The following is a 22256-nucleotide window of genomic DNA, read 5'->3' as shown; positions in this document are numbered from 1 at the left end:
ACCTGACACCCTGTGGGTCAGGGTGTTGGTAGCAGTCCAAATAGAAATGTGGCTGCAGTCCTCCTGGAGTGTCAGGTGTGGTTCTGTTGGAGCAGAAGGTCCTGTAGAAAAGGATGTATTCCTCTAAAGATCCAGTGGGAGAAGAGACAGCTGCTGTTCCTCTGGGGAATCCAGTGGAGAAAGCTGTTCTGGTATTCCAGAATCTCCAGATTATATCTGGGTAGCAATCCTTTGCTCCTCCCTCTGGGCGGAGCATCTCACAATGGGATGGTATAGTTCTTATCAGTCATGCAGTGACATTCAATAGCCCATTATCAGCAGATGCCCCTCCCAAAGGAGGAGTGATTGTGATCAGTCAGAGAGAGAGAGATAAGGCAAACTGCCCACTTGACAAGACAACTGCCATAGAGATGGTAATAGAATACATCTTGCCTTGCAATCTGGAACAACCCCAGAGCCATCAGCCCATCCCAGCTGGTTATGTGATGAGGCCTCCAAATCCCATCTTGGGAGATTTTTGGGTCCTCTCCAAAGTCTGTGAAAATGGAAAAATGTAGTCAAAGGCATTTATTTGCAAATCTTGCAGTGACAGGCTCAATATCTCTAAATTGAATAAGGGTGGATTTACATTTGTTAGAAAGAGGAAATTTTTTACATTAATGAGAGTGGCACAAAATGGCAACCGTTTTTCCAGAGAATTGGAAGCCCCATCACAGGAATTGTCCAAGAGCAGGAGCTTTGTGCAACCTGACCCAGTGAAAACCCTCTCATCCCCAGGGACAGAACTCCTGTAGTGTGGGTTCTCTGATGTGCTGGGTGCCCTCACAACACTTCTGGCCAGAATGTCTGCTGAGGGCAGCCAGGCTGCTGCAGGGGCAGTGACCTCACAGCCATCACCATGGCAGCCCTGTCCCCTGGGCCTTGCTCTCCCCTTTCCTCTGCCCCTGCCTTGGCTCTGCTGCCATGAAGAGTTTTGTCATTAATATCTTGTCCCCAGGGTGCTGAGGCCAATGGCTTCCCAGTCAGGCTCCTGGAGCAGAGGTGGCTTTTCAGAGCCCAGCCAGGAATGAGCCCTGAGGCAGCAGCTCTGCAGGGGTGGCCACCAGGCCGGGCTGCCAAGGGAGGCTTCTGGCCATGGCCTGCAAGCAGCTGCTGCTGCCAAGGTGCCTTTGGTGCCTCAGGCTCCCCCTGGCACAGCTCCCAGCACGGCACTCTGCCCTTGTGCCTGAGCCCTTCCCTGTGCTGGGGCTGGCCTGGGGCTTTTCCTGCAGCAGGACCTGCCCTGCTGATGGCACAGGAAAGGCAGTTCCTGCTGGAGCAGGAGGCTCTGCCTGCAATGGCCTCCAACAACTCCAGACAGGCCCTGCTGACTTCAAAATTGCTGGCTAGAGCACTATATTCTAATAATTGTTATAGCTCCTGAACTGTGGAGGAAATAACTCTGGTTAAGTTCTTTCTTCTAATCATGATTAGAATCAATCAGAGTAATATTTATATAAATCTATTGGGTATTCCATCATTAATTCTGTGGGACAAATTGGGTTAAAGGTTCAATTCCATCTGTCCAATCCTTTACACCTTTGACAAAGTCTGGGGCTGGGATTGGATCCAGCCACTCCCAGTCTCCTCTCTTTGAAAAAATTTGAGAAGTCTAGGGGTCCTGCAGGGGTTTGAGGATCCATGGTGGCTGTTCAGTGTCATTTCTCCACCTCATGATTTAGCAGGAGTTTTTCCAATAAAGAAATAAAGATTTTTCCTGAAGCTCCCACTGTACTCATGACAGGAACCCCTGTGAGTGTCTGGGACATCCCAGCTCTTTGGCAGCCTGGGGACTCCTGGGATGTCACCATGGAGCCCCCGTGAGTGCCTGTGACAGATCGGTGCCTTTGCAGCTCTAGGTGCCCTGGGATGTCACCATGGAATGGCTGTGACTGCCTCTGACCACAGGGCTCTTTAACATCCAGAGAAAGCCCTGGGAGGTCTCCATGGGGCCCCTGTCTGTGCCTGTGACATTCCAGCTCTGGAACAGCCTGGAGACTCTTGGAAAATCCCCATGGAACCTCTCTGAGGGCCTGTAACAAATCTGATCCTTAGCAGGCAACCATCACCAGCCACCTGTTGATCTGTTCAGTTTCCACAGCAACCATTACCAGGACCCTGTTGCTATGGTCAGTTTCCATGGCAGCCATCAGCAGCCCACTGTCGCTATGGTTGGTTCCCATAGCAACCATCCCCAGCCCCCTGTTGCTATGCTCAGTCCCTCAGCAGCTCCGTGGATACCCCATGCCGGGGTGGTTGCCGGGGAAACCAGCTCAGGCCTGCAGCCACAGCCCGTTGCCATGGCAACCATTGGCAGCCCCATCCCCAGGCTCATGGGATCCCAGAACCACAGAATGGGCTGAGCTGGGAGGGACCCAGCAGGATCCTCCAGTCCGACTGCTGGCCCTGCACAGGACACCCCAACAATGCCAGCCTGGGCCTGGCAGCGCTGTCCAAACGCTGCTGCAGCTCAGAGAGCCCTGGAGCTGGGACCCTTCCCTGGGGAGCCTGGGCAGGGCCCCAGCAGCCTCTGGGCAAAAACCTTTTCCTGACATCCAACCTGAGCCTGCCCCGACTCAGCTGCAGCCGTTCCCTCCACTCCTGTCCCTGGGCACCAGAGGGAAGAGGTTCCCACAGCCGCAGCCAGGGACCCGCTCCCAAGGCTGTTGCCACGGCCACCAGGGCTGGGACCAGCTGGGATGCTCAGTTTCCACAGACTGAACTTCAGGAATGGGATTGCCCAATTTCCTGCCCCTGCTAAAACCTCACTGCCCCCATGGCCAGACACTCATGTTTTTCAATGCCACATCATCTCACTGGCAGGGGCAGGAAAAGCGATGATTGTCTTCCCAGCATGGATCATGGGGAACATGGATCACCAGGGTTCTTCCCAATGTGGGTTCTCCCATGGGGGATGAAGCTGGAGTGGTGCATGAAGCTCCTCCTCCACTTGGGGCATTGACTGGCCATCCTTTACTGGTGGCTCCCTTGGTGTCTTGTCAAGTGAGAGCTGGTAGTGAAGCTCTTACCACACTGGGGACCCTCGTAGCGCCTCTCGCCAGTGTGGATGCGCCTGTGGGTGACGAGGTAGGAGTTTTGCTTGAAGCCCTTCCCGCAGTCAGGGCAGAGGAAGGGCTTCTCCTTGGTGTGAATCCGCTGGTGCTGGAGGAGGTGTGAGCTGGTCCTAAACCTCTTCCCACACTCGGGACACTCGTAGGGCCTCTCCCCATTGTGGATGTGCAGGTGGATGATGAGGGCCGAGCTGCAGCTGAACCCTTTCCCACATTCCCCACACTCGTAGGGCCCTTCCCCAGTGTGGATCATCTGATGGCAGATCAGGGTGCTGCTCTGCCTGATGCTCTTCCCACACCCCAAGCACTTGTGGGGCTTCTCCCCATCATGAAGCTGCTCCTGGACCACCAACTCTGAGCTCTGCCTAAAGCTCTGTCCACCTTCCTGGCACAGGGTGGGTTTTTCCTCCTCAGAGCACCGTGGGTTGTGTTTGAAGCCCGTCCTCCTTTTCAATCTCTGTGGTTTTCCTCCCCATTGGAATTCTGCACTGTGGAGTCACTCAAAACAGCCTCTTCCAGGAGATTCTTCCAATGAAATTTGTCCTCTGCGGTCTCCATCCTCAGCCTGGGGGAGGAAGGACAAGGAGAGGATGGGATTTGCCACCGTGCCAGAGGGAAGGGGAAGGAGATCCCCCCAGTGCATCCCCGGCAAGACAGTGTTGGCAGCAGGGTTGTCCTGTATCCAGGGGTCTGTGCTGGGCTGGGCTGGGAGATGGAGCAGGAGAGAGGTGGAAAGGAGCACTGACTTCCTCCTCACCTGCCCGGGTATCCCAAAGCTCCTTCCTCTTCCTCACAGCCTCCTCCCCCATCCAATCAAGATTTGGGAATGGGAAATCCTGTTCTGGGAAGAAAACAAAGGGTGCGCACATTGTCTTTTGTTCTGGTTTGAAGGCAAACTTGGGGGAGAGTCTAAGTCAGAATTACAATTTAAGAAGAATATTTAGATCAGGGCAATGATACAGAAACACTGCCTTAAACTGACAGAGTCAGGATATAACCTGACTGTTATAACCCTGTTGTTAAGGATGATGGCAGCAGTCCCATTAAATGGTGACTGCAGTCCTGTTGGAGTGATCAACGTGATTCTGTCAGAGCAGTGATCCTGTAAAAGGGTCTGGTCTTCCTCTGAAGGTCCAGTGATGGTTATGGAGCTCTTGTCCTCTGGGAATCCAGTAGGCAAGCTGTTCCTGGTGTTGCCAGCCTCAGCTTATATCCAGGTAGGAATGCTTGGATCCTCCCCCTGGGTGGAGCATCCCACAATGGGATGATGGAATTTTATCAGTCCTGCAGTGACACTCAATGGCCCATTCACAGAAGATATCTCCCCTGGAGGGCGTTATCAGGGCTGAGTCATGGAAGAGATAAAGAACAGTGCCCCACATCTTTATAGCAGTTGATGAAGGTGGGGATTGAAAACATGCATTTGGTTACATCTTGCATGGCAACCTGAAACAGTGGGGTAATCCCTGCTCAGGGGGTGAACACCACCTCCCTTACCCAAACTGGCTCAGGTGTAAAACCCCCACCCTGGGAAGGGCACACACATAGGGACAATGTCACACTTGCTTTGCTCCAGGGGAGGTCTCTGTCCCTGTCATTCCCTTGCGCTCTCCCCCTTTTCTCTTTCTTTCCATCTCTCTCTCTCCCTCACATTTACTGTTCAATAAAATGCATTTTGGATTTGGTCTCGTTAGCACCTTAATTGGGGCAGAGGCATCTCTCCAACAATTTTCTTAACCATATTGCAATATTATTTGGGCACAGTGAGTTCAGGGTGCTGTTCTTTAACTCCAAGTGCCTTTGACAACAACATGGTTCCCTTCTCTGAGGAGGATGTGGTTCTTTCTGGAAGAACTCTTGGAAACTTGGAAGGACTTGGAAACAGTCCCTCCTTCCTCCTGGGGAACTTATGGGAGAAATGATGAAGAAAATGGCTGTTCTGACTGACCAGTGAAAAAGAAAATATTTTGTTGTCCTTCCTTGAAAAGGGTGTTCGGGGCAGTCTCTGTCTCTCTCAGCCCAGGTAATGCTTAGAGCTCTCTGTCCCCTCGCCCTGGGGGATGCTCGGGGGGTCTCCATCCCTCTGGCCTCAGGCAACGCCTGTGCAGGTCTGGGGACCAGGGGCTCTGTGTCCCTCTCACCGCTGAGGGTGCTCAGGGCTGGGGGGGCTCTCCGACCTTCTCACACCTGGGGAGCCAGGGGGGTCTCTGTCCCTCTCAGCCCTGCTGTGACCCCACCCAAACATCATCGGGGTCAGAGGGACAGAGACACCCGCAAAGCCCCAGAAGGGCTGAACCTGGGATTTGGTTTGGGGCTGAGGATTTAGGAAGGGGCTGGAATTGGGGCTGGGCTGGAGTTGGGGCTGAGATTTGGATTAGAGCTAGGATTGTGGTTAAGGGTAGACATGGGATTGGCTTTAGGGCTGGGGTTGGGATTGGGTCTGGGGCTAGACAAGTCTGAGACTGGGATGAGAATAGTGAGAACAGAACTGTGAGTGTGTCCAAACATGGAGTGAGACTGAGACCAGGATCAGGGTCAGGTTTGGGACTGAGCTCACCCAGAGCGGGACAGAGGGGATGTCACTGCAGGATGTCCCTGGCATCATCTCAGCCCTCCTCAGGCACCTCCAAACATGGTGGGCAGCTGGGTGCTCCAAGATCCAGGTGCTCCCACACTGCCCCTTCATACCAGGTGAGCATTCCCTGAGGGCAGCCCTGACTGTGACCCTTGGGGCTCTGATATCAGCCGTCACATCCCTGTGGGAGCAGCTGCAGACAGGATGGGAGATTCCCCTGGGCACTGGACAAAATAAACTTGGCAGAAATCAAACCTGGCTCTGCATAAATCACTTTGATGAATACTTGTTTTTCCAACAAGTCATGTGTGATGAAAACACAAATAAATTGCAAACATGAATAAACCAAAAATAGAAGGAATTTTGTGGCAATTCCAAGTTTGATCAGTTCCTGAACAGCTCCAGCTCAGCTGCTGGGAGGTTCCAATAAGAGCAAAATAGAAATTCGGCCCAATATAGATTATGAAAAGGAAGGGAAAGCTCTGTGTAGCTGTCACAAAGCTGACAGGGATAAATAGAAAAGTGATTCTCACATTTGGCAAAGCCCCCAAGCCTGTGAATTCAGAAGTTATTCTGGAATTTAGCTACTTGAGCTGGGGTTTTTGTGGGACTTTCCGCAGCCCTGTGTTCCTCATCGTGCGGTGAATGAACCTTGTCAGTCTGGCTGGTAGCATTTGCTCCCTTTCCTCCAGAGATTTTAACAAACTTTTCAAGGAAGGACAAGAAAATATTTTCTTTACACTGGCCACCCACAACACCGGTTTTCTTCATCAGTTCTCCCACAAGTCGCTCAGAGGAAGTTGCATCCAAGTTTCCAAGAGTTCTTGCACAACCTCCTAAGTGGAGGGAACCATGCTGTTGTCAAAGGCACTTGGAGTCAGAGAACAGCGCCCTGAACTCACTGTGCCAAAACAATGTCACAATCTGGTTAAGAAAATTATTAGAGAGATGCCTCTGCAGCCAGGAAGGTGCTAACGAGACCAAATCCAAAATGCATTTTATTGAACAGTAAATATGAGGTAGAGAGAGAGATGGAAAGAAAGAGAAAAGAGGGAGAGCGCAAGGGAATGACAGGGACAGAGACCTCCCCTGGAGCAAAGCAAGTGTGACATTGTCCCTATGTGTGTGCCCTTCCCAGGGTGGGGGTTTTACAGCTGAGCCAGTTTGGGTAAGGGGGGTGGTGTTCACCCCCTGAGCAGGGATTACCCCACTGTTTCAGGTTGCCATGCAAGATGTAACCAAATGCATGTTCTCAATCCCCATCTTCATCAACTGCTATAAAAAGGCAGGGCAGTGTTCTTTATCTCTTCCATGACTCAGCCCTGATAACGCCCTCCAGGGGAGATATCTTCTGTGAATGGGCCATTGAGTGTCACTGCAGGACTGATAAAATTCCATCATCCCATTGTGGGATGCTCCACCCATGGGGAGGATCCAAGCATTCCTACCTGGATATAAGCTGAGGCTGGCAACACCAGGAACAGCTTGCCTACTGGATTCCCAGAGGACAAGAGCTCCATAACCATCACTGGACCTTCAGAGGAAGACCAGACCCTTTTACAGGATCACTGCTCTGACAGAATCACGTTGATCACTCCAACAGGACTACAGCCACCATTTATTGGGACTGCAGCCACCACCCTGACCAACAGGGTGTCAGGTTATATCCTGACTCTGCCAGTTTAAGGCAGTGTTTCTGTATCATTGCCTTGACCTTCATTTTCTTCTTAAATTGTAATTCTGACTTAGACTCTCCCCCAGGTTTGCCTCCAAACCAGAACAAAAGAGAATGTGCGCACCCTTTGTTTTCTTCCCAGAACAGGATTTCCCATTCCCAAATCTTGATTGGATGGAGGAGGAGGCTGCGAGGAAGAGGAAGGAGCCCCAGGACACCCAGGCAGGTGAGGAGGAAGTCAGTGCTCCCTTCCCCCTCTCTCCTGCTCCATCTCCCAGCCCAGCACAGATTCCGGAACAAAAGACGATGTGCGCACCCTTTGTTTTCTTCCCAGAACAGGATTTCCCATTCCCAAACCTTGATTGGATGGAGGAGGAGGCTGTGAGGAAGAGGAAGGAGCCCTGGGACACCCAGGCAGGTGAAGAGGAAGTCAGTGCCCCTTTCCCCCTCTCTCTTGCTCCATCTCCCAGCCCAGCACAGCCCCCGGCTGCAGGACAACCCTGCTGCCAAGACCGTCCTGATGGGGATGCACTGGGGGGATCTCCTTCCCCTTCCTTCTGGAATGGAGGCAAATCCCATCTTCTCCTTGCCCTTCCTTCCCCAGACAAAAAGCTGATGATGGAGACCAGGGAGGAAAAATCTCCTTGGCAGAACCTCATGGAAGAGGCTGTTTTGATTGACTCCACAGTGCAGAATTCTAATGGGGAGGAAAATCCCCAGAGATCCTGCTGGAAGAGGGGCTCCAAACCCAGCCCAGGGTGCTCTGAGGAGGAAACACTTACCCAGAGCCAGGACGGTGGACAGAGCTTCAGCCAGTTTTTGGAACTGATGGCCCAGGAGCAGCTTCATGATAAGGAGAAGCCCCACAAGTGCTTGGAGTGTGGGAAGAGCTTCAGGCAGCGCAGCACCCTGATCAGCCACCAGATGATCCACACTGGGGAATGGCCCTACGAGTGTGGAGAATGTGGGAAGGGCTTCAGCTGCAGCTCCCACCTTGTGACCCACCAGCGCATCCACACTGGGGAGAGGCCCTACAAGTGCCCAACATGTGGGAAGAGGTTTCACACCAGCTCCAATCTCCTCTGCCACCAGCAGATTCACATAGAGGAGAGGCCCTTCTGCTGCCCCGACTGTGGGAAGGGCTTCAAGCACAACTGCACCCTCATCAGGCACCGGCGCATCCACACTGGTGAGAGGCCCTACGAGTGTCCCCAGTGTGGGAAGAGCTTCACCCGGAGCTCTCACTTGACCAGACACCAAAGGAGGCACCGGTAAAGTAAGCTCTGCCAATGCCCCAAGTGCAGGAGGAGCTTCGTGCACTGCTCCAGCTTCAACCCCCATGGTGGCCCCATGTTAAGCAGAGCCCTGGTGATCGATGTTTCCTGTGATCTAGGCTGGGAAAACACTTGTACCTTTTCCTGCCCCTGCCAATGGACATGATGTGGCTCTGAAAAAACACATGAGGGTCTGGGCATGACCATGTCATTATATTCTCTCCCACCTCAGGACATTGCCAGAGGAAGGGAAGGGACTCTCTCTCTCTCCTGAGAAGAAGGGTGTCCTTTCCAGGCAGTGGAAAATTGTGGCCGGGTAGAGACAGCCAGTTGTGTTGTAGTTTTCCCTTTATTTTATCCTTTCTGTTACCAGTATTATTTCTGTTCTTATTTGTTCCTTATCTCGTTGCTGTTCCCAATAAATTTTTCTTATCCCAGCCCGGGATCTTTGCCTTTTGTTCTTTCCACCAGAGGTGGGAGGGCAGCGAGGGCAGCGCAGTTTTAGCGGGAGCAGGAATTTGGGGAGTCCCATTCCTGAACCCCGGCCCGTGAAAACCGAGCATCCCAGCTGTTCCCAGCCCTGGTGGCTGTGGCAACAGCCTTGGGAGCGGGTCCCTCTCTGGGGCTGTGGGAACCTCTTCCCTCTGGTGCCCAGGGACAGGAGTGGAGGGAACGGCTGCAGCTGAGTTGGGGCAGGCTCAGGTTGGATGTCAGGAAAAGGTTTTTGCCCAGAGGCTGCTGGGGCCCTGCCCAGGCTCTCCAGGGAAGGGTCCCAGCTCCAGGGCTCTCTGAACTTCAGCAGCGTTTGGACAGCGCTGCCAGGCCCAGGCTGGCATTGTTGGGGTGTCCTGTGCAGGGCCAGCAGTCGGACTGGAGGATCCTGCTGGGTCCCTCCCAGCTCAGCCAATCCTGTGGTTCTGGGATCCCATGAGCCTGGGGATGGGGGGAGGGGCTGCCAATGGTTGCCATGGCAACGGGCTGTGGCTGCAGGCTTGAGCTGGTGTTCATGGCAACCACCCCTGGCATGGGGTCTCCATGGAGCTGCAAAGGGACTGCCCATAGCAACAGGGGGCTGGTGATGGTTGCCATGGAAACTGACCATAGCAACAGGAGGCTGGTGATGATTGCCATGGATACTGACCATAGCAACAGGGGCCTGGTGATGGTTGTCTACTAAGGATCAGATTAGTCACGGGCCCTCAGAGGGCTTCCATAGGGACTTTCCAAGAGTCTCCAGGCTGTTCCAGAGCTGGAATGTCACAGGCACAGACAGGGGCTCCATGGACACCTCCCAGGGGTTTCTGGGGATGGTAAAGAGCCGTGTGGTCAGAGGCAGTCACAGCCATTCCATGGTGACATCCCAGAGGGACTTTGGGCTGCAAAGGCACCGATCTGTCACAGGCACTCACGGGGGCTCCACGGTGACATCCCAGGAGTCCCCAGGCTGCCAAAGAGCCGGGATGTTCCAGACACTCACAGTGGATCCTGTCATGAGTACAGAGGGAGCTTCAGGCAAAAGCTTTATTTCTTTATTGGAAAAACTTCTGATGAGTCATGAGGTGAAGAAATGACACCCTGTAGCCACCATGGTTCCTCAAACCCCTGCAGGGATCGTAGACTTCTAAAATTCCTTCTAAGAGAGGAGACTGGGAGTGGCTGGATCCAATCCCAGCCCCAGACTTTGTCAAAGGTGTAAAAGATTGAACAGGTGGAATTCCACTTCAACACATTTTTTCCCACAGGATTAATGATAGAATACCAGATTAATTTATATAAATATGTCTCTGGCTTATTCTGATCATGATCAGATGGAAAGATCACTAGCATAGTTATTTACTCCACAGTTCAGGAGCTATAGCAATTATTAGAATATAGTGCTCTAGCCAACAATTTTGAAGTCAGCAGGGCCTGTCTGGAGTTGTTGGAGGCCATTGCAGGCAGAGCCTCCTGCTCCAGCAGGAACTGCCTTTCCTGTGCCATCAGCAGGGCAGGTCCCGTTGCAGGAAAAGCCCCAGGCCAGCCCCAGCACAGGGAAGGGCTCAGGCACAAGGGCAGAGTGCCGTGCTGGGAGCTGTGCCAGGGGGAGCCTGAGGCACCAAAGGCACCTTGGCAGCAGCAGCTGCTTGCAGGCCATGGCCAGAAGCCTCCCTTGGCAGCCCGGCCTGGTGGCCACCCCTGCAGAGCTGCTGCCTCAGGGCTCATTCCTGGCTGGGCTCTGAAAAGCCACTTCTGCTCCAGGAGCCTGACTGGGAAGCCATTGGCCTCAGCACCTTGGGGACAAGATATTAATGACAAAACTCTTCATGGCAGCAGAGCCAAGGCAGGGGCAGAGGAAAGGGGAGAGCCAGGCCCAGGGGACAGGGCTGCCATGGTGATGGCTGTGAGGTTACTGCCCCTGCAGCAGCCTGGCTGCCCTCAGAAGATATTCTGGCCAGAAGCCTTGTGAGGGCACCCAGCACATCAGAGAACCCACACAAGAGGAGTTCTGTCCCTGGGGATGAGAGGGTTTTCACTGGGTCAGGCTGCACAAAACTCCTGATCTTGGACAATTCCTGGGATGGGGAATCCACTTCTCTGGAAAAAGAGCTGCAGTTTTGTGCCACTCTCATCGCTGTAAAATATTCCCTCCTTCTAACAAATGTAAATCCACCCTTGTTTAGTTTAGAGATATTGACCCTTGTTCTGTCAAGGCAACATTTGGGAGAAAATTCCTTTGACCATTATTTTTCCATTTTCACAGACCTTGGAGAAGACACAAAAGTCTCCCAGGATGGGGTTTGGAGGCCTCATCACAAAACCAGCAGGTAGAGGCTGATGGATCTGGGGTCAGTGGTGTGAAGACTGGGGAGAGAACAGGAGTAGCCATGGAGGGATGGAAGGGTGGTTTTAGAGTGGCTGGAACTTTTCTTCATAGTAGGAATGAGCTTGAAGAAGACATAATAGCAACAACTGCAGCTTGGAAGGTCCAGACTAAACACCAGGAGAAAGGAATTTCCCTGGCAGGGCAGGGCTGTGGTGCAGCACGTCCCCAGCAGGAGCCTGGAGCAGCCCAAGGCTTTGTGTGGGCAGGCAGAGACAGGCAGGAGGCAGAGCTGTCAGCAAAGGAAGGGGCCAGCCAGGTGGGGCACCTGGGGGATGCTGATAGCCTGCAGGGACAGAGACACAGGTTTGCTCAGCAGCAGAAACACCTTTCCCTTCCTTGTCCCCACCTGTCATGACTGCCACCAGTGTTCTGCTCTACCTGGAATCTGGGACATTTTATCAGTCCTGTCCCTCAGAAAGATCTATTTAAAGTAGGAGAAACTTCAGTGTTTCACCCTCTTTTTGAGTCCCCACGAAGTTCTTTGAGCACACTCAGAGGTGAGAGACTGAGTCTGATGCAAAGAGCACCAAAGCCCCAGAGGGTCATTAAAGTCCCTGTGCTGTGTCTGTGCTGCTGAGCTGGGCTGGGCTCCTGGCCCAGAGGCAGCTCCTGGCAAGGGCAGCGCTGCAGAGAGACAGCTCTGGCCAGGAGCAGCTCCTGTGCACAGCCCAGCAGGGCTGGGGCACTGCCAGGGCCCCTCAGGGACACCAGCAGGGCACAGACAGAGCTCACAGGGGCTCAGCACTGGCAGGGGCTGTGGCATGTCCCAGAGGGGGCTGTGTCACAGCAGCACCTCTGTGGCTGTGTCATAGAGGCACAGAGCAGGTGGGATGTCAGCCAGGGGCTGTGTGACAGCACAGAGTGGGCTGTGTGAGGCCACAGGTGTGATGGTGACATCAAAGAGTTTGTTGAGTGAGGTCACTGAGCAGCTATGGCATCATAGAGAGGATTCTGTGACATCACAGAGCAGGTTGTGGCATCAAGGCATGGCTGTATGACATCATAGAGTGATATGTGACATCAAAATGTGTGTTGTGACATTACAGAGTGGCAGTATGACATCACAGAGAGGGTTTTGTTCCATCACTGAGGGGATTGTGACATCACATAGCTGTCTGTGACATCATAGAGTGAGGCCATAGAACCTTGCCATCTTAGAGGGTGGCTCTCTGACATGAGAGAATGGGTTGTGACATCACTGGGTGGCTGTGTAACATCATGGAGCAGCCTGTGACATCACAGAACAAACTGTGACATCGCAGTGTGACTCTTTGACATCACAGCACCTTCTGTGACATCCCAGAGCAGCTGTGTAACATCACAGGGGTCTGTGTGACATCACAGGGGCTGTGCGACCTCACAGTGGCTGTGTGACATCACAGGGGCTGTGTGAGGTCACTGGGGAGGTCACTCTGTCCCGGCCCCCTCACAGCTCCCCCCAGAGCAGTCCAACCCTGCTCGTGCACAGCAGGGTCCCCTGTCTCCCCGGGTCCCCCCGCCCCCGGCCCCACAGCCTTCCCCAGAGGATGTTCCACGAGATCGACCCCAGAGCCTGACACGGGGACCGGGGCCGGGGCCCTGGGGGTGGCACAGGGGGACAGGGACGCCCTGGCAGTGTCCCCGTGTCCCCCAGGGCCAGAGCCTGGGCCAGGGCTCCTTCACCCTGTTACGAACGAGGGCTTGAGAACGCTGAAAAATCCCCAGCAAGGGATCAGCAAAAACCAGATTTAATAGTAAGGGACAGCAGCACAAAGTTCATTGCCAAGATTTACTCTGCTCCTGACTGGACACTTCAGGCACACCAGGGAAACAAAGCAACAACAAAACCAAACAGAATCCAGGCAACCACAACAGAAATGAATCAAGAACTGTCCCTGTGTGTGTGTGTGACACAAGGACATTTAACAGAGCCCAAACTTAACAGAACTGAACTCAGACCTTAACCAGGAACCAGGAGCTGATTGGGCAGCAGCAGTGCCTGGAGCAGACAGTGTTTGTGATGAGCTGCAGAGGAGCTGAGCCCAGGGGCTGTTGGACGAGGCTGAGCCCTAAGGAGCATTTCTCAGCTGGCAGGGCGTCCTGAAAAGGGAGGGAGGAATGCAGCAGCACAGGACCATGGAACCAAGAGAGCATTGTGACACTGTGGGGCCCTGTGAGACCAAGGGACCATTGTGACACTGTGGGGCTCTGTGGCACCAAGGGACCATTGTGACACTGTGGAGCCCTGTGAGACCAAGGGACCATTGTGACACTGTTGAGCCTCATGGAATCATGGAGAGCACTGTGACATTGCTGGGCCTCATGCAACCAAGGGTAGTGTACTGACGCTGTGCGGCTCCATGGAATGTAGGGATCATTGTGACACTGTGAGGCCCCATCAAACCAAGGGACCATTGTGACACTGCGGAGCTTCATGGAACCGTGGAGACCATTGTGAAACTTTGGGGTGTCATGAGACCAAGGGGCCATTTGTGACACTGTGAGATGCCATGGAGCCAAAGGTCCATTGTGACACTGCAGGACCTCATGGAATCATGGAGACCATTGTGACAGTATGAGGCCCCATGGAACCAGTGAGACCATTGTGACCCTGGAGGTCCCTAGAGAACCACGAGGACCATTGTGATGCTGTGAGGCCTTGTGAAACCAAGAGGCCTTTGTGACACTTCAGGGCTGCATGGAACCAACCATTGTGACATTGCAGGGCCTCATGTCATCAGTGGTCCATTGTGACACTGTGGAGCCAAAGGAGACCATTGTGACACAGCAAACCCCCAGGGTCCAAAGGTCCACTGTGATATTGCAGAGCTTATGGAACAGAGGAGTGATGTGACATTTTGGGGCCTGTGGAACAATGGAGACCATTGTGACACTGCAAGGCCTCATGGAATTCCTGGGACCATTGTGACACTCTGGGACCCCATTGAACCTGGGGGCCTTTGTGACACTGTTGGACCCCATGGAATCAAAGCACCATTGTGACACTGCGGGGCCCCATGGAACCAAGGGGACCATGGTGATACTGCAAGGCCTCATAAAAGCAAGGGAACATGAAACAGATCTGGCTGGTTTGGCCTCTCGTTGGCTGCCTGACTGGCCCAGATGACCTTGGCATGTAGAGGGTCTCTTCTCATCTGCTGCTGAAACACTGGCGCTCTGTGCTTTCCTTCCCAATGGAAAAGAACTGTCCTTCTCCTCCAGGCACCCATAGCCAGAATTAGGATTTCTCCTCCAAATTTCCTTATATACAAAGATTGTTCCCATAGGAATATTGCCAGGAAAAGTCTGGTTGGCAATGGCTTCACAAGAATCACCTCTCATCTGTCCCCAAAACCCTGGGTTAGGCTCTGTGTTCTTCTTCCTATGGAAAAGAACTGTCCTGCTTCTCCAGGTGCCCATGGTCGAAATTGGATTCCACCTAAAACATTCCCTATATCCAAATACTGGTCCCAGAATAAATCTGCCATTACTGACAAGTCTGCCAGGCCTTGGCCTAGTGAGGGTCTCCAGACACTGGGGCTCTGTGCTTTCCTTCCTATGGAAAAGAACTCTCCTCCTCATCCAGGTGCCCATGGCCAGAATTGGGGTTTCACCTCCAACATTCCCTATTGTGACAGTCTCAAAGAGATTGTTGGCTCAAAACATTTTGTATGTGGGGGAGGAAGGGGTAGGTCCAGTCTTGCCCTGCCTTGGAACCCCAATCCCCCCAGAGCCTCTCTCCCAGCCCAGCAGAGGCTGCCAGTCCCTGGCCCAGCACAGGCAATGCTCCACAGCCACCTCTGCAGTCCCAGCCCAGCTCCTGAGGGACCAAATGAGCCCAAGGCCCACCTGAGGGAAGGGACCAGGAAGACCAAGGGGTATTGAAGGCTGACCACAAGGCAAGCACACATCTTGACCCTACCTCCTCTTGGAATTTCCATCTGAACAGTGCTGGAATTCAGGAGTTGGTAGCTGTGTATGTGCTTCTCTGTATCTTTTTTGCCTCTCTCTCTTTCTGTCCTTTTCTTCTTTTTCGGTCATTTTGCAAATTTGATAAATGTAAAATTCAAATAGCTTAGAGTGTGTGACGTTGAATGGGCCAAGTCAATGCTTTGAGAAGTGTTTTTTGTTCATTGAATGTCAAAATAAATCTTTTGCCAAAGTTTCTCTGATTTTCCAAAGTTACCAGTAAAGGCTGTTTTGTGTTTTGAGCTCCTGAGGATCTCTGGTTGGTATTTTTCCAGGAAGTCCAACTCAGAATACACAAACATCTGTAACTCCTTTTAAATATCTCCTTGACAGAGTTTTCTACTGGATGGAAGTCAGGGCTTGTGTGTCCTGCTTGGCCCAGCCCAGGCAGGGCTTTCCCAGCCCCATTCCACACTCCATTTCCCAGCTGGAGCTGCTGGTGCCTCTGAGTTGTGCTGCCCCAGCCCCAGGGACGCTCTCCTTGTCTGCCCATTCCCCCATGGTCTCTGGGCAGGGATGGCCTCAGTGGGGGCTGCTGACATCCTCAGCACCTTGGAGGCTGCTGCTGAATTTTCCTGCTCCAGAGGCTTGTTCAGCCTTCAGCTCTTCAGTGCAGGAATTCAGTGACCCAGGGCTCATTAACATTCAGAACACCTTAACAAGCTAAGCCTCTGGGAACAATTTGATTTAAGTGTTCAAATCTTTTGTGGTTGATTAGTCAGATTTCAGAAGCCAATTCAATGTGCATACTCTGAATTTAAAAAAACAGCAAGAATTTTTTTTTTCAGGTCCTGTAATTTTTTTTTTACTAGTAATTCATTGACATGTGGAATCTCCAATTGACATTGAATCCAAGTACCTCCACATGCAGTTTGACTGGGCATGAAAATAGAACCCTTCATGGCTGACAATCAATCAGACTCTGTCCCTACCCCCACCCCACCATTTCCTTTATCCAAGGCTGGCACTCAGAGCAGCCTTGTGCAAATCTGAACTCCCTCCAGCCCACACTGGACCTACCCAACAGACCACAGTTTAACAGGATACAACTTAATAAAAATTACACAATTAAAATAACAATCACACAATTACAAACTCTTCCCTGAGCCATGTGAAATGTCCCAGCAGTGTCTGATGAGTCCACTATTCACAACTGATTTGCATACTAAAATTAATTTTTGACAAACATGGTTCTGTGATACATATAAACACAATTAAGGTAATGTATCAGGATTCTTGTCCTGGACTGAAGACAGAACAGCTCAAACAATTCCTGATTTGCAAATCTATCAGTGGTGGATGAAGAAGGGAGTCAGGCTGCTCTTGGTGTTGAGGAAATGCTGAAAGCAGCCTGACTCATTTCATCTCCTCCTGTCCTGGCTGATCTCCCCTCTTTCCCCTTCCACCCATTGGCTTTTGTCTCCCCCCAGCCCCCTGTGCAGAGCCTGGCTCTGTGTTCTCCATCCCCTCCTGGCTGGCACTGCCAGGCTGTCATGAGGAGCCCCTCAGCCTTCCCTGCTCCGGGCTGGACCAGCCCAGCTCCCTCAGCCTCTTCTCACAGCCCAAGGGCTCCAGCCCCACTTTGGAGGCCCTTCCCAGACCCTGCTCCAGCTGCCAGACATCTTTCCTGCCCTGGGCAACCCAACCCAGGCCACAGTGACCTGTATAATCCCTGTCCTTGATGTACTGGTCACACAGCCCTGGCCCCTTGTCCCCATGTCAGGCTCTGGGGTGGATCCTATGGAACATCCTTTGATGGAGGCTGTGGCTCCAGGTGGTCTGGGGGGATCCCAGGGGACAGGGACCCTGCTGGGCATGAAAAGCATTGGACTCGTTGGGAGAAACTGTGAAGGGGAGCTGGGGCAGAGTGACCAACCCAGTGACCTCACACAGCCCCTCTTGGATGTCACAGCCTGCTCTGTGATGTCAGAGCCCATTCTCCAATGTCACAGAGCTGGTCTCTGATGTCACAGTCAGGTCAGTGATGTTAGACCTCTGCCCATTGATGTCACAGTTGGATCTGTGATGTCACAGAGGCAGTATATGATGTCATAGCTGCTCAAACACTACACATAACCCACTCTGTGATGTCAAAGCTCACTCTGTGACCTCATGTTGCCAGATGATAAATTGTCTCCACCAGCTGAGCTGACACCTGGAGCTTGTTCTCCAAAACCCCAGGCCTATGGAAACCACACAATGCCCATTGTGTGAGAAGGGGAACTGGAAGTTCAGCCGCCTCAGTGTCCTGCCAGCTCAGCCAGGTCCAGTGGAACACTGGGGTCCACGTCCACCAGGGACCACCAGAGAGACCCCCAGGACAGAAGAATGCATGCAAAAAGGGGAGGGGAAATATGCTAATGATTTTGGGAAATGAATATCATATGTGTGTTTAGTCAGGGATAATCAATGAATATGTGTGCAAAATACAGAAAATAAACAGAAACTTTCCTGTACTCAGCACGCATGGCTTTGGGAGGAGCTATCCCCTGTGCATCCAGCTGAATAAAGAATGCTGCTTCTTAATGCTACACTGGTGCTAAGGAGTTTTCTGCTTTACAGAATTTTTGGTGACTCTCCCACTCCCAAGGAAAGCTCTGTCTGCTGCTGCTGTTCACAAACAGAGAGGGGCTGGTGGCAGATGTGGGGCTCGGAGGCTGCCTGGGGAACAGTGACCATGAAATAATCAAGTTTTCAATGTTCTGTGAAAGAAGGAGGGGCAGCAACAAAACTTCTACACTGGAATTAGGAAGGGCAGACTTTGGCCTATTTAGGATGCAGATTTGGGAAGTACCAAATCAGGTCCTGATTCTTTGAAGGGACACAGCCCTTAAAACCAAAAGGGTACAGGAAGGATGGACACATTTCAAGAAAGTAATCTTAAGAAGGAGGGAGCAACCTGTCCCAGTGTGGCAAAATATGTGAGCTAGTGAGGAAAATGACTGGCCTGGCTGCCCATGGAGCTTTTGTAGGAACTCAGGGGAAAAAAGAGGGTGCATAAATTTCAGACAGAAGGTCAGGCAACTTAGGAAGTGTTTAAGGATGTTAATTCATGTAGAAAGAAAAGTCGAGAGGTGAAAGATCAATTAGAGATTAACCTGGCCACTTTATTGAAAAATAATAGAAAATTTTTCTATAAAGAAAATTAATAGCAAAACATGGGATAAGGAGAATCCCTCCTCTTTTTTAGGTACAGTGGAGAATATAGTAACTAAAGATAAGGAAAAGCCTATTCTACTTAAGATCTTGTTTGTCTCAGTTTTCACTATTAGGACAGGCTGTCCTCAGGACAAGTGTTCTCCTGAGCTGGTAGATGGGCACAGGGAGCAGAACAGCCCCCTAGAATCCAGGAGGAAGCAGTTGGTGACCTGCTGAGCCACTCAGATGTTCGCAGGTGTGTGAGATCAGACAGGATCCGTCCTAGGGGGATGAGGGAGCTGGTGGATGAGCAGCTGATGGATGAGCAGCTTCTCGAGCTGTTCTCCATCATTTACCATCAGTGCTGGCTCTGCAGGGAGGTCCCAGAGGACTGGAGGTGCCAGTGTGAGCCCATCCCCAAGAAGGGCTGGAAGGAGGAGCTGGGGAACTCCAGGCCTGTCAGCCTGACCTGGGTGCCTGGCAAGGTTATGGAACAGATCACCTTGAGTGCCATCACAGGGCACCCACAGGATGGCCGAGGGCTCAGAGCCAGCCAGCGTGGATTTCAATGTCTGCATTGATGATCTGCATGAGGGGACTGAGTCCAGCATCAGCAAATTTGCAGATGACACCAAGCTGGGTGTGAGTGTGATCTGCTGGAGGGTAGGAGGGCTCTGCAGAGGGACCTGGACAGGCTGGATCCAGGGCCCAAATCCAACAAGGTGAGGTTTAACAACTCCAAATTTTGGGTCCTGCACTTTGGCCAAACAACCCCTGCAGCACTACAGGCTGGGGACAGAGTGGCTGGAGAGCAGCCAGGCAGAAAGGGACCTGGGGGCACTGATGGAGAGCAGGCTGGACATGAGCCAGCAGTGTGCCCAGGTGGGCAAGAAGGCCAATGGCTCCTGGCCTGGATAAGGAATGGTGTGGCCAGCAGGAGCAGGGCAGTGATTCTTCCCCTGCACTCAGCACTGGTGACAGCACACCTCGAATGCTGTGTCCAGTTCTGAAGCGCCAATTTAGGAAGGACATAGAGGGGCTGGAGCGTGTCCAGAGAAGGGCAACAAGGCTGGGGAGGGGTCTGGAGCACAAGTCCTGTGAGGAGTGGCTGAGGAAGCTGGAGTTGTTTATCCTGGAGAAGAGGAGGCTCAGAGGACACAAGGCAGTGCCAGGGCAAAGGTTAGACTTCATGATCTCCAAAGTCGTTTCCAACCTTGCTCATTCTGTGATTCCCCTAAACCACCCATGGAGCAGTTGCAGGACGAGCCCTGGGCTTCCTCTTCAGCAGCTCCAGCAGCCCAGGTCCCTCAGCTTCTCCTGCCAGCCCCAAAGCCCATCCTGTCAGTCCTGCTGAGCCTCTGCAGCTCCTCCTCACTGCCCAGAACAGGGAGCCCCAGAGTCAGACACAGCAGCCCAGATGTGCCCCCCTGGCCTGGGGTGCCTCTGGCAAGGGAGCAGCACCAGGCACTGCAGGAGCCTGCAGATAATTCCTGCAGCACTTATAGGATGATCCTGCTGCCCAAGGGACGTTCCCATGGTGCCAAGTCAGGAACTGCAATGGGGAGTGGGGCCAGAGAGGAAAGGGCAAAGAGGGATGGGCTGTTTGCAGGGGAGAGAACAGGGGTGGGCAGTAGGAAGACATGTGTATCAAGAAGAGGAAAGAAAGCAAAGGGGAAGCAGAGGAAATGCTGAGGGCAGTTTGAGGCTGGCTGCCAGGCAGCCCTGGCTCTGAGCAACAGTGTCTGCAGTGGGACAGGAAACTCCCAGCGGATGGGAACAAACTTTCTGGCTGACTGCAGAGGCCAGGACAAAGCTGAGTATTTTCCCTGGTGTCCCCCAGCCCTTGCTGGCCCCAGGGGCTGATGGCATTTGTGCTCCCTCAGGTTCATGTCCCCACACCAACAGCATGGGGGTGCTCCCCCTGCTGTGTGCAATGCAAACAGGGGCTCCTGAGCCAGTGCTGCCGTGTCTGTGCCTGCAAGGATGGGGCACCTGTGTGAGCTGGGGGAGAGGCCAGGGCTGCAGAGGGGGGATGTTGTTGGCAGCTCCATGAGGACGCTCTGGGACGCTGCCCTGGGCTGTGCAGCGCACTGGGGATGGATCAGCCCCTGCTCTGCTCTTCCTTCCCGTCTGCCCCAGGGCCCTTGCAGAGCACCAGCTGTTGCTGCCCTCAGCTGCCATGGCGACCCTCAGGACAAAGCGGTGCCAGGGCTGTTCCAGGTACAATTGCAGTGACACTCGTTGGTGCCACCTGGTGCCATAGCAATGGCCACAGGGACCCGGTCCTTGGTTTAGTGCCATGGCAACCAATGCCCCGAGCCCTTGTGGTAGTTTGTGGCCATGGAAAGCTGCCCTGGGCCCTTGCTCTGGGCTGGTGTCAGTGCCCAGAGCCAGAGGGGATCCCTTGCTGGGGGCTGTGCCATGGCCACCTGCCCTGTGCCGCGCTGGCCGCTCAGGCACCAGGAACCAGCAGCCAACGTCACTGCCAGGGCCAAAGGCCAGGTCAGCCAGGCAGAAAGGGGCAGGGCTGGGCACTGTTTCCATGGCAACCAGCACTGAGGGGACACCTGGGTCACCTGGCCTGGCAGTTGCCATGGAAACCCCTGGCAGGGACTGAGGGCACAGCCCCTGGCACTGAGACACTGCTGGGCCGGGTGCTGAGCACAGGGCTGAGCACGCAGAGATGGTTTTGTTCTTGCTGAGCTGCAGCACAGCCAAGGCCTGTCCTGCCCCTCGTCAGCCACGCTGGGGAGGGGCTGGGGCTGCGGGGGAGCTGGGCAGGGGACACAGCCAGGACAGGGGACCCCAACTGAGCCCGGCCATAGCCCAGACCAGAGCACATCATGCTCAGGGTGTGACGGGGGGAACAGGGAGGAAGGGGGGAATTTTGGAGGGAGGGCTTTTGCCTTCCCAGGGAACACTTAGGCAAGAGGGGGCCCTGTTTCACCAATGGGCAGGGTCACTGCCAAAGACACAGACACCAACTTAAGGAATTGTGTCATTTATATCATGCACAGCTGCCAAGAATTACAAAAGGATAAACTCAGTAAAGCACATCATCATTAGCAAAGAATTACAAAGGAAAATCAGCAGTCCATCATAACTCATCGTTACATTTTGATGACCAATCCCTTGGTGAAACACTAGAGGTGTTTGTGGCAGACAAAGATTCTGGCTGACTATCAAGGTACACCTTACAGATACCAGTAGTACTTCAGTGACACCGTTCTTCATTCTTTTTTCTCAATCTCATTCCAATTAGGAACAAGAATTCTGTTGTCCCTGGAGCTGGCACCTTTTTAATTCCATAATAATGCCCCCAGGCCCTTTGCTGTTCAGCTTTACCATGCTGTCTGTGGCTAACAAGGCTTGGGGGGCCCTTTCCCCTCTGGCTGGAAGGGGCCGGGTCCCAGTCCCTGAGGGGCACCCAGGCTCCTGGTTGGAATTCCTGTGCAAGTCCCTCAGTGTCACAGCAGCCTTCACATGGAGCCCCGTGGATCAGAGCATTTTCCAAAGGAGACCTTGGGGCAAACAGGGAGATCTGGTCTGGCAGGATGTGTTAAACAATATAAACAATATATACATATTGTTTACACATATGTGTATACACATATATGCCCACATATATATGTCAATATATTTATATATGAAATATATAAATGTATATATATAT

At 52.9% G+C, this 22256-nt stretch overlaps 1 protein-coding gene across 1 annotated transcript in view; it reads right to left on the bottom strand.

The window, feature by feature from the left end:
* The window catches only part of LOC141729534 (serine/threonine-protein kinase pim-1-like), a 28284-nt gene extending 20075 nt beyond the window's left edge, over positions 1-8209 (bottom strand). The window contains exons 1-2 of the mRNA XM_074544242.1: positions 8143-8209; positions 3069-3314 (exon numbers count right to left, since the gene is read on the bottom strand). Of these exons, the coding sequence (XP_074400343.1) occupies positions 3069-3314; positions 8143-8209 (313 nt within the window). The remainder of the gene's footprint in view (positions 1-3068; positions 3315-8142) is intronic.
* Between the last annotated feature and the right edge of the window lie 14047 nt (positions 8210-22256).

The sequence above is a fragment of the Zonotrichia albicollis genome, chromosome 7, assembly GCF_047830755.1.
Source record: "Zonotrichia albicollis isolate bZonAlb1 chromosome 7, bZonAlb1.hap1, whole genome shotgun sequence".
NCBI classification, from domain to species: domain Eukaryota; kingdom Metazoa; phylum Chordata; class Aves; order Passeriformes; family Passerellidae; genus Zonotrichia; species Zonotrichia albicollis.
The sequence above is the reverse complement of the archived record's forward strand: the minus strand, read 5'-3'. Positions and strand labels throughout refer to the sequence as shown.